This window comes from Oratosquilla oratoria, chromosome 44 (genome assembly GCF_046742065.1).
Source record: "Oratosquilla oratoria isolate Oo_2021 chromosome 44, ASM4674206v1, whole genome shotgun sequence".
In the NCBI taxonomy this organism is placed as follows: domain Eukaryota; kingdom Metazoa; phylum Arthropoda; class Malacostraca; order Stomatopoda; family Squillidae; genus Oratosquilla; species Oratosquilla oratoria.
The window spans coordinates 6,379,969-6,399,848 of record NC_134820.1 but is presented as its reverse complement, the minus strand read 5'-3'; the positions used below and the strand labels follow the sequence as shown (position 1 = coordinate 6,399,848).

Below are 19,880 nucleotides of genomic sequence, written 5' to 3'. Positions count from 1 at the left end.
CCCTCTGAAAACATTATGTGCTCTAGGGTCAGCTCTTAATTTCATCTTGAAAAAATGTCTATAGAATTTGATTGCTTCATGAGGATATATGATGATAGTTTTTAACTTTTTTAATGTATCCTTCCCATTGTACTGTATGATAAGATTATTATTATTATATTTTCTCATTTGTATGGATATAATCATAATTCTTAGGGCAGTTTACTGGAATAGTCATTTTTCCATGTTATGAATTGTATGTGGCAACAGCAAGGGCATCTTATCCCTTACTGTTGCTGGGAAAGCTTTAGCTAAAATCCTACTGTGTAGGCTCAACAAATATATAATGGATAAGGTCTGTCCAAAAATGCAGTGTGGCTTCAGGCATGAACGGAGCACAGTTGACATTATTTTTGTCGCTTAAGACCTGCAAGTGACCCAAAATTTTAACTGTCATGGTAGCTAGCTCTCTGTGGACTGCACATAGGACAAGAAAGTGAACAAAAGGATTAACAAAGCTTCTGCTTCCTTTGCCGAATTTCATATAAAGGTCACTCTCAACCACAACCTCAGAATTACCACCAAAGCTGCAGTCAACCACACAATCTGCCTTTGTTTTCAGTTGCATGGGAGTGAAACCTTCATGCTTACTGGTGGCACATCAAGCTTTTTGAGGGGTTTCATATCGTAAACCAGGTTTCACACACTGACATATTAGCCTGGATTGGTCTCCAAAGCATTGAATGCATGCTATTGCATGGACAGATGCGCTAGAATGGCCATATCATCGGAATGTCCAAGGCACATCTCCCAAGGTAAATTCTAGATGGACAACTGGCTGAGGGGCAGCTCACCCACAGCAGTAAGAAGTGCTACAAGGACGACCTGAAGGAGTCTTTCAAAAACTTCAATGTCGACCCTTCATGGCTGGATGCTGCTGCTACTAATTGTTCAGCATGACACACTGCCTGCTGAGAAGATGGCCCAGTACTTTGAAGCTGATTGCACATGGAATGAGACACAGTGGCACATAGAGTTCAGTTGCCTGCTGTGCTGCTGGTGCCTAATCTTCAGTGCCAGAATGCGGTTGCCAGTGTGGTTTCTGTATTGGTCTGCATAGCCATCTGCATACACTGGACTTGATACTGTAATAGAAAAAGAGAGAGGGAGAAAAAAAAAGAATTAGAAATGGATGCAGCTGACCCTTGACAACCCATGAGGACATAATACCATCATTGGCAATGATGGACTTCCCTAAGTAAGCAGTACGGATCAATCAGTCTGTTGCCTTTATTCTATCTTGCAGGTGACCTGTGGCCCATTGGAAACTGGCCACAGCTCATCATCCACTCGTTGAAGAGTTTGTGTTATTGATTGTTGGTGCACATCATGTTAAGTATTTTCACATATGATCAACACTTGCAGTGAAACTGGTTTGTGTGTTTATACTAATTCTCATGTTTCAGCAGTTTTTGCCATTTTTCCACTGATTGCCTCATCTGCAGTACATAGTATGAAGTCCAGTATGATTTATGATAATTTTATTTTACAGTTCAAGGAGCCACTCATCCTGCTCCTGCTGGCCTCAGCAGCTGTGTCACTTTGTATGGGACAGTTGGATGATGCAGTTGTTATCACCTTGGCTATTGTCATTGTGGCCACCGTAGCTTTCATTCAAGAACTGCGAACTGATAAAGCATTGGAGGAATTAAAGAAACAGGTGAGAGTTTGCTAAGACTGGACAGACACTTGAATAGAAGTTTTTAACCTCCTTGCTTCAATGAGGGGGTTATTGTCATGTAGTGAAGTGGAGGGGATGAACAAACTTCTGCTATGAAGCCTTGCTGTGGAAGAGTTTTAACTTTTTATACTATTTTTGACCCAAAGAGTGTGGCAAGGGATAAGGCAACATTTCATCCTTAGGGAGCTAAGACTGAAGGATGGATTTTTGTTTGTTTATTATGTGGGTATGGTATAGATGAGAGTAAAAGGGAAGAGAAAGGCAGAATGTTTGTGAGAAGGAAGATGGATGTGTTGGCATTAAATGAAACTAAGTTGAAAGGGAGGGGTGATTTGGAGTTTGGGAGTGTAGAGCGGAGGGTGTCAGGAGTGAGGAGAGGAAGATTAAGGGAAGGGGTGGCTCTACTCGTGAGGAGTTAGGTAAGTGAATGGTGGAGCGGAGGGAGGTTTCTTCAAGGTTAATGTGGATGAAGGTGAAACTGGGAAGGGAGATGTGGGCCTTTGTAAGTGCATATGGGCCTGGTAGTGAGAAGAGTGTAGAGGAATTGCTATCACCTCAACCTTCGCCACAAGTAATGACACTCTAACCTGCTCGGCCAGTGAGCTACATATTTTAAGGAGGAAAAGATAAAGTGCACAAAGATGGTGTGTGGGATTGGGTTGATGGGAGGAAACATAAGGAAAGGCAGCAAATTGTGGCATGAAGAGGTGAAGGCAGTGGTGGAAGAGAAGAAATGAGCTTATGAAGATTGGTTGCAAAATAGAACTAGGGGAGCATATGAGAGATACAGAAAAAGAGGACAAGCAAAATGCAAGGTAAAGGAGGCAGAGAGGAGAGCAAATAGTTGGATAAGAATTTGATAGACAATTTTGAAAAGAATAAGATGTGTTGGAAGGCAGTAGAAAGAGTGAAGGTTTGGAATCATAGAGGAAATGTAAAGGGTGCAAATAGACAGATGAAAGTGAAGGCAGTAAGGGGAAAATTGGTAGAGTATTTCAGGGATTTGTTGAATGTGGAGGTTTGGGATTGATTAATTGCAGCAGTGGGATATGCCAGGAAAAACATTGTGATGGGAGAAGGTAATAAGGCTATAGAAAAAAATGAGTATTGAAAGCTGGTAAAGACGGGTGCTTGAAGGGTCTAACAAAGTGAGAAACATTTATAATGGCTTGGTTAGTGATGTTCACTGTGCGCCTATGGAAGAGGAATGTGCCATAAGACTGGAGGAATGTATGTATTATGTAAGTATACGAAAGAAAAGGGAACAAATATGTATGTAGTGGGTTTATAGGGATCAGTCCATTAAATGTAGTTGGAAAGGCATGTGGAAGGGTGTTCAGAGGATTAGTAGGGAAACCCGGGAGTAATTTGATTTGGGGAGAAGAGTGTGGGTTTAGGAAAGGAAGAGGGTGCATGGGACAAATTTTCATAGTAAGGCATACATACATTCATATACCAAGGGCTTTTTCCCCTTTACAAGGCAGATATGCAGAAGGTTTAAGCAAAAGGTAAGGGTGTCTTTTGGGGTTTTATGGATTTGGAGAAGGCATATGACATACTACTCTTGCTACATAAGGATTCCCCGGTGAACATCACCCCATGGAGTTCCAGCCATACACACCTAGGAAATAATCTACCTATCTTGCTGAGTATCTACATTTCTTAAGGTGTCCTGTCCTAACCTTTAGTTAATTTGTACTTATTCTACCCTGAAGTTGGTTTTAAGCAACAACAGAATGTTCATTTTTGTGTTGATCAATAGCATCTTCACCACAATATACCAAAAATTAGACAAAATGATTAAGAAATTAGTTGAAGCTAAATCAGCATTGGTCTTTCAACAAAACATGTTTGAAAGAGGACTTATTGTCTAGTGCCTATACTGCCTAATTATGCCATTATTATTCATGTTTCCCCTTTAGTGTTATTCTACTAATTTTATAATTACGTGTCACAGGTTCCAGCAACATGCATGTGTATTAGAGATGGGCACGTGAGGGAGTTCCAAGCAAGAGAGTTAGTTCCTGGTGATATTGTTCATTTGAACATTGGTAATCGTATTCCAGCTGACCTCAGACTCTTTGAAGCAAATGATCTCACTATTGATGAGTCGAGCTTTACAGGAGAAACTGAACCTGCACCTAAGGTAAGTATTATTTAAGCCTGTAGTCTCTTAGTGTGGGCTGACCCTGAAAATTTGAGGTTAATGGTTTTCCATCATGCATGGATTAATGAATGCACAGATTTGTGATACAAGTTGAAAATATAAATACATAAGTATAAGATAGCATAAGTATGAAATAACCCATCTGGGGTATTGGATACATGTTATTGTGAGGTTAAAAGCTGCTAAATAGCATGCAACGGATACTTTAGGGTCTATATGGGGTTCCCTATGAACCAGAGACACACATCTTTTTGTCTGTGGTAGAGGAAATATCTATTCACAGAGAAATGATGATACTTTATTATACTGCAGCTGTCCCTCCACTCTTGTTACTGTCCTGTACCATTTCTCTGAATGTTAATTTTTTTCATTTTGCTGAACCTTGTGGTGGGGGATAAGAATACTGCCACCAAATATTTCCACTTGAGTCGTATGAGGTGACAAAAATGGGACGGGGATAGGACTAGGCATCCTTCTCCCTGTAGCCCCAAAGGGGACATTCCTAAAAAAATGTATAGGCATAAGAGGGAATGGGAGGAGTATTCCTGCCAATACCCTAAGGTTTGGGTCTTTTAATGTGCATGGATGTGGTACAGATAAGAGTAAAAGGGAAAAGATAGGCAGTCTGTTTATGAAAAGAATGATGGATGTGTTGGCTTTGAGTGAAACTAAGTTGAAAGGGAGGGGCAAGTGTGAGTTTTGGAGCATAGTTGGGAGGATCTCAGGAGTGAAGAGAAGATGGGGGAGAGAAGGGGTGGCTATGATAGTAACTGAAGAGATAGGTAAGCTTGTAGTGGAGTGGAAGGAAGTTTCTTCAAGGTTAATGTGGATGAAGGTGAAACTGGGAAAGGAAATGTGGGTTATTGTAAGTGCATATGGACATGGTAGTGAAAAGTGTAGAGGAAAGGGAGGCCTTTAGGATAGATTTAAATGAGTGCATAGAGGGATTAGGGAGAAATGTCAATGAAGTATTGGGAGACCTTAATGCTAAGGTAGGAAATGAACCAATAGATGGAGTGGTTGGTAAGTGGAGTTCCAAGAAAAAATCATAGTGGAAAGTTGATGGAGATGTGTCTAGAGTTGATGATAGCAAATACAGTGTTTAGGAAGAAAGTCAAGCATAAGTACACATGGGAGAGAGTGGTGGAAGGAAGTGTGGTAGATGGAGCATTAATGGACTATATAGTGGTAACCAGGAGTATAGTAGGACAAGTTAAGGATGTACATGTTCCAAGAGGAGTGGGGGAATATCAGATAATTTTCTGGTGGAAGGTAAGTTGAGAGTGGAGGATAGATGGAGAAAGAGGAAAGGACAGAAGGTTGGGAGGTGCTTTAAATGAACTGCTTAAATAAGAAAAATAAGGAGTACAAGAAGAAGCCGAGAGAGGAGTGGGAGGGAGTGAAAGATAGAATAGAACTAGGAGTGGAGGAAGAATGGGGATGGTTCAAGGAGGGAGTCACAAGGTGTGCGAAGGTGGTGTGTGGAACAAGGAAGATGGAAGGAAATAAAAGGAAGGGTAGTGAGTGGTGGGATGAGGAAGCGAAGAAGGTTGTGGAAAAGAAGAAGCGAGGTTTCACAGATTGGTTACAAAATAGGATGAGTGAATCGTATGAGAGGTATATTGAAAAGAAAACAGAAATAAAGCATAAGATAAAGGAGGCAGAAAGGAAAGCAGATGTGAAATGGGGTAAGAGTATGACAGAAAATTTTGGAAGTAAGAAAAAGATGTTTTGGAAAGAAATTAAGAGAGGAAGAGGAGACGAATCAAGTAGAGAAAGGTAAAAGGTGCAGATGGAGAGATGATAATGGAAGAAATGACAGTAAGAGGAAGATGGGTAGAGTATTGTAGGGAGTTGCTAAATGTAAAGGAGGATAGGGAGGGAAAAGTAGTTGCTATGGGAAGCACTTAGAAAAAGACAGTGATGAGTGAGGAAAATGGAGGAGGAATAAAGAAAGATGAGGTGAAGGCAGCAGTTAAGATGATGAGAGCAGGTAAGGCACACCTGGGTTGGATGGATGTCATGAAGAATGTTTAAAAACGGAGGTACAGTGATGATGGACTGGCTGGTGAGGTTATTTAATGTTTGTTTAAGAGATGATAGAGTGCCAGAGGACTGGAGGAGTGCCTGTATAGTTCCACTTTACAAGGGAAAAGGGGACAAGTGCGAGTGTAGTAGTTTCAGAGGGATCAGTTTAAGTGTAGTTGGGAAGGCTTACGGGAGGGTCTTGATTAAGAGGATTAGGGGAGGAACAGAGGGGGTAATTGGTGAGGAACAGTATGGGTTTAGGACTGGTCGGGGTTGTGTGGATCAGATTTTTGTGGTAAGACAGATATGTAAGAAAGCCTTAGAAAAAGGTAAGGATGTTTTTTGGGCCTTTATGGATTTGTAAAAGGCTCATGACAGGGTAGATAGGAAAGCACTATGGGAGATATTGCAGATATATGGCATAGGAGTAAAGCTTTTAAGAGCAGTCAAGAGTTTTTATGAGAGTAGTAGAGCTTGTGTTAGAATCAGAAATGGAGAGAGTGAGTGGTTCGAGGTAAAGGTGGGACTTCATCAGGGATATGTTTGTTGCCCTGGCTGTTCAATTTATACATGGATGGGGTGGTGCAAGAGGTAAATGCAAGGGTAGTGGGTCAGGGATTGGAGATGTTTAAAGAAAATTGAGAAAAGTAGGAGATAAGCCAGATGTTGTTTGCTGATGACAGTGCGCTTGTGGCAGGATGAGGGGAGGGATTGAGGAAGTTAGTGACAGTTTGGGAAAGTGTGTGAAAGAAGGAAGTTGAAGATAAATGTAGGTAAAAGTAAAGTGATGAGATGTACAAGGGGAGAAAGTGTCAGCAAACTGGAAGTGAGTATTAATGGAGGGAGACTGGAGGAAGTGGATAGTTTTAGATACTTGGGTGCGAATGTGGCAGGAAAGGGAGGAGTGGAGGTGGAGGTAGAATGTAGATTGAGAGAAGCAAGTAAATGCCTTGGTGGATTAAAAAGTGTAATGAGAAATAGACATCTGGGAATGGATGCTATGAGGTGGTTATATGAAGGAGTGATTGTGCTGACAGCACTGTATGGGGCAGAAACATGGAACATAAGAGGGGAGTAGTTTGAATGTGTTTGAGATGAGGTGCCTGAGAAGTATGATAGGGGTTACTAGGTTGGATAGAGTGAGAAACAAAGAGATGAGGAGGAGAATGGGATGAAAAGGAAATTGGAAGATATGGTTGATGAAAGAGTATTGGGATGGTTTGGACACATGGAAAGAATGAGTGAAGAAAGATTAGTAAAAGAAGTGTGGAAGGCAGAGTTGGAAGGAGTGAACATGAGGGGTTGACCTAGGTTGAGATGGATGGATGGGGTAAAAGGGTCATTGGGAAATAGGGGAATGTCTGTTGAGGAAGGACGGGAGAGGACAGAAGATAGGGGTGAATGGACAAGGGTTGTGTATGAATGATGCTGTGATGCATGAGGAGGAGTGGGTGGGGGATGGTGGGGTGAGGGAGTATGTGTGAAAAATAAATTGATGGAGCACAAAGGTATTTCTCCCCATCTCCATTTCTGCATGAGGGAACAGAAAGGGTGGGGGGTGGGGGGGAGGTTAATGAAGTGGCCTTGCTGTGGATGTGCTGTGTCTTGTGACACCACTTTTGACCCAGGACACTGGGCGAGATGCAGGGATGACCCATCATCCCGGAGTAGCCAAGATAAGAGGTAGGTAAGTGGGTGGATGGGAATGGAGTATTTGGGGATGGAATGGATGGGAGTGGTTTTTATGCCTTTGTTTTTTGGCTACTTGTAAGGGGGAAAAAGCCTTTGATATAGGTATGTATATATGAAATACAGTTTTAGATACTTGGGTGCAAGTGTAGCAGGAAAAGGTGGAGTGAAGGTGGAGGTAGAATGTAGAGTGAGAGAAGCGAGTAAATGCCTTGGTGGTTTAAAGAGTGTAATGAGAAATAGACATTTGGGAATGGATGCGAAGAGGAGACTGTATGAAGGAGTGATTGTGCCAACAGCACTGTATGGGGCAGAAACGTGGAACATAAGAGAAGAAGAGAGAAGGAGTTTGAATGTGTTTGAGATGAGGTGTCTGAGAAGTATGGTGGGGGTTACTAGGCTAGATAGAGTGAGAAATGAGGAGGTGAGGAGGAGAACAGGGGTGAAAAAGGATTTGGGAGAGAGGGTTGATGAAAGAATATTAGGATGGTTTGGACACATGGAAAGAATGAGTGAAGAAAGACTAGTAAAAGAGGTATGGAAGGCAGATGTGGAGGGAGTGAACATGAGGGGACGTCCTAGGATGAGGTGGATGGATGGGGTGAAGGGGGCTTTGGGGAAGAGGGGAATGTCTGTTGAGGAAGGAAGGGAGAGGACAGAAGACAGAGGTGAGTGGAGAATGGTTGTATATGGATGATGTTGTGACTGCATGAGGAGGAATGGGCGGGGGGGTGGGGTAGTATGTGTGAGTAAATTTTGACGCAGCCCGAAGGGATTTCTCCCCGTCCTCTCCTTATATGCAAAGGGGGACGGAGAGGGGGGGTCGCCGATTAAATGAAGTGGCCTTGCTGTGGATGTACTGTGTCTTGCGACACTGCTTCTGACCCAGGGCGGTGGGCAGGGTGCAGGGATGACCCGTCATCCAGGAGGTGCTCAGATGAGAGGAAGGGTGGGAGGGGTGTGGAGTGTATTTAGGGATGAAATGGGTGGGAGTGTTTTTATGCCTTTCCCTTTTTGGCTACCTCCCTTGGAAGGGGGAAAAAGCCTTGGTATATGTATGTATATATGAAATAGCATTTGATAATTATAGCTATTTACTCAATGCATTACTGATTTGCTCTTCAGTTACATAACCTTTATAATGTAAACTTATTTTGTCATCAGCGATACCTACGTACGTATACCAAAGGCTCTTTCCCCCTACATAGGGGGTAGCCAAAAAGCATAGAAACCACTCCCACCCATTCTATTTCCTATATATTCCACTCCCCTCCACCCTCCTCCCTCCCTCTTATCTTGGTACCTCCTGGATGACAGGTCATCCCTGCATCCTGTCCACTGCCCTGGGTCAGAAGCAGTGAATAAATTAGATTAGAAACATAATTTGAAAGAGATGTTTGTTGTATTTTGCAGCACACGTCAGTGATGACCACAGGCACCTATGGCGGTAGCAGCAGCATCCCCAACCTTGCCTACATGGGCACCTTTGTTCGCACAGGCTGTGGCAAAGGTATCGTTATAAGTACAGGAGAAAAGTCACAGTTTGGTGAACTGTTCCGAATGATGCAGGAAGAAGAATCGCCAAGAACTCCACTGCAGAAGAACATGGATACCCTAGCACAGAGACTCTCTGTCTTCTCCTTTGGATTCATCGCTATTGTCTTCATGCTGGGCTTGTACCAGGGCATGCCAATCCAAAAAGTAAGTTGTAAATTTAGATTATATTTGCATGTTTAAGATCATACATCAGGCTTCCTTACAGGAATGTGAATGTGGAAATTACTGTTGGAAGATATGTGACTGTGTAAAGATGGGCATTGTGAACTACTCAAAAATGTGGGGTTCACAAGTTATGAAAATAAGCAACAGGGAGAAAATCACACAGTACCTCTTCCTCGTGTGATGTGTGGGCCAATGTATGGATGCCATCACATACATGGGAGCAATGGGCCACTACACTGGGACAGTAGATTGATTGAACAAGACCTCATTTAATCTTAGACGTGCCCATGAACTAAATGAAGTTGTCTAGTTTATTCAAAACAAAATCTTTTAAATTACATTAAGGTTGAAATTTTCTTTATCCTAAGCACCTTCTGACTTCACCTATTCTTTACAGATATTCAACATTGCTGTGAGTTTAGCAGTGGCTGCCATTCCTGAAGGTTTACCAATCGTGGTGACAATGACGCTCTGCCTTGGAACAAGACGAATGGCCCAGCGTTCAGCACTAGTCAAAGGCCTCCATACTGTTGAAACCCTCGGTTGTGTTACTACAGTTTGTTCAGATAAAACAGGAACCCTAACAAAGGTATTTCTTTAGCCTGTAGTATTAAACTTATCTTCACCAAAGAGAACCTCGAGAGTTGAATGAAATAAAATAGGAGTTGCTAAAATAAAAGGATAGAACCCTTCAGTATAATATACATATCATACATATAGCAAGGGCTTTTTCCCCCTTACAAGGGAGGTAGCCAAAGTCAAAAGGCAAGAGTGTCGATAGACTTTGAAGATGGGCAGGAGGGAGATGATCCTCCATGATGCCTATCTCAGAATAACATGTAGGTGTCTGTAGTTGATCCAAATGTTACTATGGAATGGGTCATTTAAGATAGGCTGAAACCTGTTGTTATTGATTGTATTTTTTATTTAAAACAAGAGGGAAACAAGGTATATATACACTCACACACACACACACACACACACACACCAACTATAGACCAGTATCACTAACAAGCACTATAGTCAAAATTTGTGAGAAAATCATCAAGAATAGATGGGTAAAACACCTGGAAGATAACAACATATTAAACCCAAGACAATTCGGGGTTCAGACAAGGTAGATCATGCACCACAAACTTGATATGCTTCTACTCGAGACTAATAGACATAGCGCAAGAAAGAAACGGATGGGCTGATTGTGCATTCCTAGACTTGCAAAAAGCATTTGACAAAGTACCACACAGAAAACTACTAAAAAAACTGGAACACATAGGAGGAATACAAGGGAACCTACTAAAATGGATGGAGGACTTCCTGACTGGAAGAAAGATGAGAGTAGTACTCAGAGAAAAATATTCAGATTGGAAAGAGGTGATCAGTGGAGTACCGCAAGGATCTGTACTGGCTCCAATAATGTTTGCTATCTATATGAATGACATGGACGAGGGCGTGAACTGTTACATGAGCTTCTTTGCTGATGATGCCAAACTGTTAAGGAAAGTAGAAACTGATAAGGACTGTGAAGCACTGCAAGAAGATCTGAATAGGGTATGGAACTGGAGTCAGAAATGGGAAGTGGATTTTAATACTAAGAAGTGTAGCATAATGGAGTTTGGAAAAAGCAAAAACAGAATATCAAGAAATTATACAATTGGAACCAAGGAAGTAAAGAAAGTAGGATCCGAAAAAGACTTGGGAGTTATTATCACAAATGACTTGTCCTATGATACACAGATTAACAAAATTGTCAGGGAGACTTACAACTTGCTAAGATCAATAAAAGTGGCTTTTGCTTACCTGGACGAAGACATGATAAAAAAAATTTTGGTTACATTGATAAGGCCTAGACTAGAGTATGCGGCGACATTGTGGTCCCCCAGTACCAAAAAGAACATAAAGAAAATAGAAAGAAACCAAAGAGCAGCTACAAAAATGGCACCTGCACTTGCAAACCTATCATACGAGGAGAGATTGGCTAAACTGGAGCTACCGACACTGGAGGAAAGAAAAGAGAGAGGAGACCTACTGACCATCTACAGAATCATGAAAGGCACAGAGATACTTGATAGAGAAGAATTACTAAACTGGGACAAGAGAAACACAAGAGGACATGGAAGGAAATTAAGAAAACATAGCTATAGAAGAGAACTGAAGAAAAACAGTTTTCCACATAGAGTTTTAGACACTTGGAACAAACTGGATAATGAAATAGTAAGCGCAAAAACCATTCACGAGTTTAAAAGCAAACTAGACACTGAGAGATACAATGGCGGGACAACACGAGCATAGCTCCCCATCCCGCAAAATACAACTAGGTTAATACATATATATATATATATATATAATATCTGATTATATCCATCTCTCTGTCCTGCAGGTCTCTCTCCTCTCTCACACTATCTCTCTAGCTGTCCCTCTCTCTCTCTCTCTCTCTCCGTCTCTCTTTCTCTCAGACTACCTCTCTAGCTGTCCCCCTCACTCTCTCTCTCTCTCTCTCTCCCTCTCACTCTCTCCCTCTCTCTCTCTCTGTCTTTGTAATTTGTTGTGTTTTAATGCTTTATTATTTTATGAAAATGGATATATTTGTTTATGTTCCCCAATTTTTGTTTACCAGAATGAGATGACTGTAACAGAAGTCCATAGTGCTGATGGTGACCACTGTTATGTTACTGGTGTCGGATATTCTTCTGATGGGCGAGTTTGCTTTGACAATGGCTACTCTGATCTTGCTAATGAAGCTATAACCAAACTTCTGGAAACAGGTTAGTTTCTTCTTTTCCTGTGTTAATATTTTCTTTACTGAAAGTGAAATCCTTCAGCTTAATGATTTCTTTACTGATTTATTATTATTTTTTTTCTATCTTGTTATTTGTTTACCCTTTCCACCACTTCTTCATTCCCTGCCACATGTGACCCAAAATACCTAAAGCTCTTTACTTCCTACAGTCTCTTGCCTTTAACCTCTTCAGTACGGGCCTTAAATCTCGCGGGCAGCAGCCGATGCCAGCCGTACGACATGTCATAATAATACTCGCATCATAAAATATAGTCACCGCTTATATCGATCGTTCTCTCTTTCACCCGTGAATTTTGATAACCATAGAAAATGTGATTACAGACAGTTTAGAGAGTATGTCATTACGGAGGGGCAACTACAATAAATATAATAAAGACGCCGATATGGCAGCCTCGCGTATCCACTTGCTCCTCATGACGCCTACGTATGCAGCACTGTATGGAAGGGGTTAACCCCTTCACTCAGGGCCAAAATCTCGCGGGCAGCATTAGCTGCCAGATGTGCGATGTTGCGTCATAATACTCGTATTATAAAAAATAAAGTTACCGCTGTATTGCTCGTTCTCTTTCACCTGTGAATTTTGATAACCATAGAAAATGTGATGAAGCCAGTTTACAGAGTATGGGGGTCACGCAGGTACAACTACAATATATATATATAATCAAGACGCCGACATCGGCATCCTCGCGTACCCACTTGCTCCTCATGATGCCTACGTAGGCGTCATCATATCGAAGGGGTTAAAGCTCACCTCCATCTCGTTCTCACTCTCCACTTATATGTTTCATCTCCTTACATCCTCTCACTGGCTGAGCAGGTTAGGGCATTGCTACTTGTGACGGAGTTCAAGGTGATGGCAGTTCAAGCCCTGCCACCAGCAAATTGGAACAAGGGCGCATGGTTCATTAAATTCCATGCTACAAAGTCCTCTGTAAGGAGTATAGCCGTAGCCTTCTGATTGGGAGGAGTTCATGATATTAATCTGGATCATCATCACTTTCACTCATTTTACCGTCAACTTTCTCCTCTCATATGTCCTCCCAAACTCAGCCTCAGCCCTTCCTCTGATCCAGCCACAAGTGCAGTGTCATGCACAAACATCTAGCTCACTTCCCACTTCCTTACACTCACCAGGTCCAAAACCTTGCCTATTACCCTCACTTTTCCTCCTTACTACCCCATCCATGTCAGCATTAAACAACCATGGTAACATTACAGAATCCAGGCAATACACCATCTTCACCTTATTCTACTGTTTCTCTCAATTTCCAACCCTAACATAAAATCGACTACTCATGTAAAAAGTTTTGACTGCCCTTGCCAGACTTTTAACTATCCCATATGTCTGCAACACATTCCACATTACCTTGAGTTGTGCAATTATCTTCAGCCAAGAGCCGAGAGTGATTTATGTTGTGTATATATGTATTTACCTAGTTGTATTCTACAGGAAGGAGAGCTATCCTTGTGGTGTCCCATCTTTGTATCTCGCAACATCTAGTTGGTAGATAGATATGTATATCCAAAGGCCCTTTTGGCCAGCCAAGGCATACACCCACCCATCACCCATGCCACATCCACCTCCACCTTTATGTTGTCCCTTTTATTTTAGCTCTTTGTGATTGAAGGGTCTCTCTCCCACCCCCACTGCCTAGGGCCAAAGCAGTAGGCTACAGAAAGACTCCACCTCCTCAGCAGGGCATGACAGCCAAAGCTGGTTTCTCCACTGCTTCATTACATGATAACCCTACTCTCTCTCTCATTCAAGAAACAGCAGACAAAAAGAAACCCCTTCAGGCTGCACCACTATGATCCATTCACAACTACTCTTCAATTGCACCCATCTCTTGCTCTCACCATTTCCTTCTCTACAAATATTGCCCATGTATCAAAGACCCTCTATACCCCATCCATCCATCCATCCCATTTTTGGTCCATTATTCTTCTGCCCCAAATCTCTCTTGTAGGAGACCCATGTCTCCCAGACTGGTTTCCTTGATCTACACCTCAAGTTCACTCCATCCACCTCTACCTTCCACACTCTTATTGCTAGTCTTTCCACACTTATTTCTTTCCATATGCCTAGCCATCCCATTATTCTTTGATTACTACCTGCCAGCTCTCTTTCCACCCTTGCCCTCTGTCTTACCTCCCCATTTCTCACTCTATCCCTCCTTGTAACTCCCACCATACCAGCCACCTCAACCTTAGTAACTGGGTCAATGATAAAAGATAATTTTACTAATACCCCAAGCACATTCTTCCCACAATTGGGTAAATACAAATACATTTGTGTAACAAAACAAGCTCTTCTAATCAGACCAATTTCATTACTTCATCAACTACCCTGAAACATTACCTATAAGAGGAATCACTAAAGACACACTAGCACACCAGTGATCAAGTCCTCATGCAGCATTAAAACTGTACCTCAGATGCAGTTTTCACACAGAAAACACAATATTTTATCTTGTTATCTCTATACTCATTATCAAAAACACAAATTTTCAGTCACCAATGGTCTAATTTGGTAACTGTGGCCAGATTTCTCCAGGCCATGGGTCCTCGGCAAGAGGTCCAAGGCACTGGATTGCTTGAACATCCAGAGACATATGTTTAAGATGCTATTCTAATTTCCTATATTCAAAGGATTTAGTAACCAGAGATGAACAATGTAAGAATTGTCAGTCTTCAGGTTTTCTCACCTTAGGTGCAGTCTCCATGAAGCTAGATATTAAGAGCTGCTAGATGTTTATGGATTATGCAGATTTTGAACACTATTTTATTTGTGTACAGGTGCTGTTTGCAACAATGCTCAGATTGTAGCTGGTGAGCTTTTGGGACAACCCACAGAGGGAGCTCTTCTTGCTGCTGCAGGCAAGGTAAGATGAGAGGTGTGTTCAGTATTAACCCCTTCAATACGGGCCAAAATCTCGTGGGCAGCATTAGCTGCCAGACGTGCAATGTTGCGTCGTAATACTTGCATTATGAAAAATAAAGTTACCACTGTATTGCTCGTTCTCTTTCACCCATGAATTTTAATAACCATAGAAAATATGATGAAGCCAGTTTACAGAGTATGGGAGTCATGCAGGTACAACTACAATATATATAATCAAGACACCGACATCGGCATCCTCGCATACCCACTTGCTCCTCATGACGCCTACATAGGCGTCATCGTATCGAAGGGGTTAAATGGAAATGAATCCCTTATAAGATTACCATGGAATTGTTAAAGAACTTTATCTTATTCTGAAGATCAAGTACAGGTTCCATTAGGCTGTACCTCCAATTGTCCTTGTAAAAGACACAAGTGTGCCCAAGGTGAAATGACACAGAATACATTATCTTGTACTGTTCCACATTCACGCATTCCAGACAGTCAACCAATCCATTGCTGTGGTTCTCTTGCAGGACCCATGGCCCCTAGGAAATTGGCCACAGCAACATGTTCAGCCCAGAAATTATTTAGTGAATAGGATTAGTGTTACTATCTGGAAACAGTTGTATATGTATACCAATGACTTTTCCCCCCTTACAAGAGAGGTAGCCAAAGTCAAAGGTATAAATCCACTCCCATCCATTTCATCCCCACATACTCCACTCCCATTCACCACCCCTCCCTCCCTCCCTGTTTTCTTGGCTCCTCCTGGATGACAGTCATCCCTGTATCTCGCCCATTGCCCTGGGTCAGAAGCAATGCAGCAAGGCTATTTCATTTAATCGGCAACCCCCTCATGCAGAAAAAGAGAAGACAGGGGAGAAATCCCTTCAGGCTGGATCAGGATATCATTCACACATACTCCCTAACACCCCCATCCCCCACCCACTCCTTTACATGCCTCACAGCATTGTCCATATACATCCATTTTCCACTCACCCCTATCTTCTGTCTTCCTCTTTCCCAACAATCCTTTTACCCCATCCATCCATCTCATCCTTAGTCGCTCCCTCATGTTCACTCCATCCACCTCTGCCTTCCACACCTCATTTACTAATCTTTCTTCACTCATTCTATCCATGTATCCAAAGTATCCCAATAATCTTTCATCAACCCTATCACAACTCCCTTTCCATCCCCGCTCTCCCCCTCACTTCCTCATTTCTCACTCTACCTAGCTTAGTAACCCCTGTGATACATCTCAGACATTTCTTCTCAAACACATTTAAACCCTTATGTTCCATGTTTCTGCTCCATACAGTGCTGTCAGCACAATCACCCCTTCATACAATAGCCTCGTGGCATCCATTACCAAATGCCTATTTCTCATTACACTTTTTAATCCACCAAGGCATTTACTTGCTTCTCTCAATCTACATTTTACCTCCACCTTCGCTCTTCCCTTTCCCGCCACATTCACCCCAGATATACAAAGCTATCCACTTCCTCCAGCCCCTCTCCCTTAATGCTCACTTCTAATTTGCTGTCATCATCTCCCCTTTACTTCTTCCCACATCTTCAAATTCCTTCTTTTCCACACCTTCCCAAACTCCATCACTAACTTCCTTAATCCCTCCTCTGATTCTCTACTGCAAGTGTAGTGTCATCAGCAAACAACAACTGGCTTATCTCCCTTTTTTCTCCATTTTCTTTAACCATCTCCAATCCTCGACCTGTTACCCTTGCATTTACCTCTCACACCACCCCATCCATGTATAAATTTAAAAGCCATGACAATGTGACACATCTCTGACAAAGTCCCACCTTTACCTCATACCACTCGCTTTCTCCAATTTTAATGCTAACACAGGTTCTACTACTCTCATAAAAACTCTTAACTGCTGTTTACATCTTTCCAACTTTGGGGTGAAGGGGGCTTTGGGGAAGAGGGGAATGTCTGTTGAGGAAGGACGGGAGAGGACAGAAGACAGGGGTGAATGTAGAATGGTTGTATATGGATGATGTTGTGATAGCATGAGGTGGAATGGGCGGGTGGATGGGGGGTGAGGTAGTATGTGTGAGCAAAATTTGACGCAGCCCGAAGGGATTTCTCCCCGTCCTCTCATTTCATGAAGCGGCCTTGCTGTGGATGTGCTGTGTCTTGCGACACTGCTTCTGACCCAGGGCAGTGGACAAGGTGCAGGGATGACCTGTCATTCAGGAGGTGATAAGATAAGGAGGGGTGTGGAGTGTATTCAGGGATGGAATGGGTGGGAATGATTTTATGCCTTTTTCTTTCTTTGTGGCTACCCCCCTTGTAAGGGGGAAAAAGCCTTGGTATATGTATGTATGTATGTACATCTTTCCCCCATTCCAATATTGTTTGGCTGGTAGTCTGCCCCATATTGGGCAGCCAAATGTTAAGCCTGCCCCACATTGGACAGCTAGATGTTAGGCTGGTTGAAGGCAAACTCTGATGGAAAGTTGGTTTTATTTAGCAATGAATGTTGGGCACAATTTTGGTGGGGGGAGGCAGCAAGGGAGGTGACAACGGTGTTTCAAGTCACGTCTCCAGGCAATTTTTCTTGCGAGGGAGCAAGGGGGGGAGGAGATGAGAAAGCAGGAGCAGCGAGCCAGGCTCATGTATGATGCCCCGAGGCAATCTGAATCATTGTCATTGGTCCATCCTTTATATACACAGGCAGATCATGGCCCATGCACCTAATTGGCATGGTGGTCAAGTGTGTGGTGAGGTAAGTCGGACGCAAAAACATTCTCAGGCTGCAGATTCGTGTAGATAGAGGGTATGAGGCGGGTATCGCACATGAGTTCCTTCAAAAGGGCTTTGTGGTACAGTAGTCACATGCCAGGCCCTGACACTGTTTAGTCATCCAGCAGGCCCCATGAGCAATTCCCCAGGAGGAGTCTGGGAGGTCAAATGTTGTGGTCAGAGAAGAGGTGAGGACTGGGAGTGAGGACTACTCCTAACATGCCTCCATGGATATTGAGGCTGTAATGAAGTTGTGTGGAGCCTTGACAAGAAATTATCAAGGGAGTTATCCTCATGACTGTACTTGAACTTGAAGATTGGGCTGGAGCTGGCCCTCAGACTGCAGGAGTAGCAGCAGGTGCTGGTCCATTTGCCACAGGGATGATGTCGAAGAGGATGGTGCATCTCGGGAGGCTGCTCAGGGAATTTCGTACCTTGAACGCATCATGGGATCACATCATACGGTGGCATTGGAGCATGGTTACAAAACTTCCCTGAAAAGATGGACACTTAAGAATAGTCATGGTTAGTGCGTGGGATGTTAGGCCATCCAGGGCATCGTGGACTTGATAGTTGATGTTGCTAGTCATTTAGCTTTACCAGAGTCAAGGTGCGGGACCTTGTGATCTCCGTTGTGCATGTGGGTCGGTCAAAGTGGGGATTCTCACAGCTCTAGTTTGTTAAATGATTTAGTGGTGGTGGCGGTAGGCCATGAATACAACTGTGGTAGGCAAGAGTGCAGGCAGACAAACCAGCAGTCGTCAGGCAAGGCAGGCAGCGATGGCAGTTGAACTGGTGGATAGTAGTGGCAGACAAGTGGTGGCAGTCGATCTGCAGACAAATGGCGGCAGTAAATCTGGCAGACAAATGGCAGCATTCAATCTGGCAGACAAGTGGCAGCAGTCAATCTGGCAGACAAGTAATGGCAGATACCTTTGGTAGGCAAGAGTAGGCAGTCAAACTGGCAGTTGGCAGACTTGGTAGGCAAACTGGCATTCACAGTGGCAGACAAATGGTGACAGTCAATCTGGCAGACACGTGGCAGCAGTCGATCTGGCAGACAAGTGATGGCAGATACCTGTGGTAGGCAAGAGTGTGGGGAGTTGAACTGGCAGTTGGCAGACCGTGGTGGCAAACAATCTGGCAGATCAAGTGACAAGTGGCAGACAGCAGTGGCAGATGATCTGGCAGGTCTGGGGATTGGGGCCCCAAACATTGGGCACCAAATGTTAGGCTAGTAGTCTACCCCATGTTGGGCAGCCAAATGTTAAGCTGGTTGAAGGCAAACTGTGATGGAGAGTTGGTTTTATTTAGCAATGAATGTTGGGTGCCAGTGGGGAGTGGGACAAGCCGGTAAGGGAGGTGATGACTGTGTTTCAAGTTGTCTCCAGGCGATCTGCTTGCAAGAGAGCAAGGGGGTGAGAAAGCAGGAGCAGTGATCCAGGCTCACATATGATTCTCTAAGGCAGTCTGAATCCTTGGCATTGGTCCATCCTTTATATATATGGGCAGCTCATGACCCATGCTTCTAATTGGCGTGAGGTCAAGTGTGAGGCAAGGGAAGTTGGACACAAAAATGTTCTCAAGCTGTTGACTCACATAGAGGGTACATAAGAACATAAGAATGAAGGAGACTGCAAGAAACCATAAGGCCACAAGCCAGTTCCATATCCATCACCACCTGTCATTCCCATCCACATAAAGGGTATGAGGTGGGTATTGCACATGAGGCTTTGTAGTGCCTCATGTGGCAGACCCTTGGCACTGGTTAGTCATCTGGCTGGTACCATGAGTGATTCCCTTGGGAGGTTGGAGGGCAAATGTTGTGGGCTGAGAAGAGGTGAGGATCATGAATGAAGATTACTAACAAATATATATTTGCCATACTTCCCACAGTGGCTTCCTGTCTACACTGTCATAAGCCTTTTCCAAACCCATAAAAGCCAAAAAAACATTTTTACTTTTTCCTAAAGCTCTCTCACATGTCTGTTTTACCACAAAAATCTGATCCACACTGCTCCTCACCAATTACTCCCTCTGTTCCTCTCCTAATCCTCCCAATCAAAACCCTCCCATAAGCCTTCCCAACTACACTCGGCAAAC

The 19,880-nt window shown here is 43.1% G+C and overlaps 1 protein-coding gene across 2 annotated transcripts in view; it reads left to right on the top strand.

The window, feature by feature from the left end:
- The window catches only part of SPoCk (secretory pathway calcium atpase), a 116,119-nt gene that overhangs the window by 50,078 nt on the left and 46,161 nt on the right, over nt 1–19,880 (top strand). For both annotated transcript variants that reach the window (XM_076180598.1, XM_076180599.1), the window contains 6 exons: nt 1,532–1,699; nt 3,678–3,866; nt 9,018–9,305; nt 9,724–9,915; nt 11,941–12,088; nt 14,920–15,005. In XM_076180598.1, the coding sequence (XP_076036713.1) occupies nt 1,532–1,699; nt 3,678–3,866; nt 9,018–9,305; nt 9,724–9,915; nt 11,941–12,088; nt 14,920–15,005 (1,071 nt within the window). The remainder of the gene's footprint in view (nt 1–1,531; nt 1,700–3,677; nt 3,867–9,017; nt 9,306–9,723; nt 9,916–11,940; nt 12,089–14,919; nt 15,006–19,880) is intronic.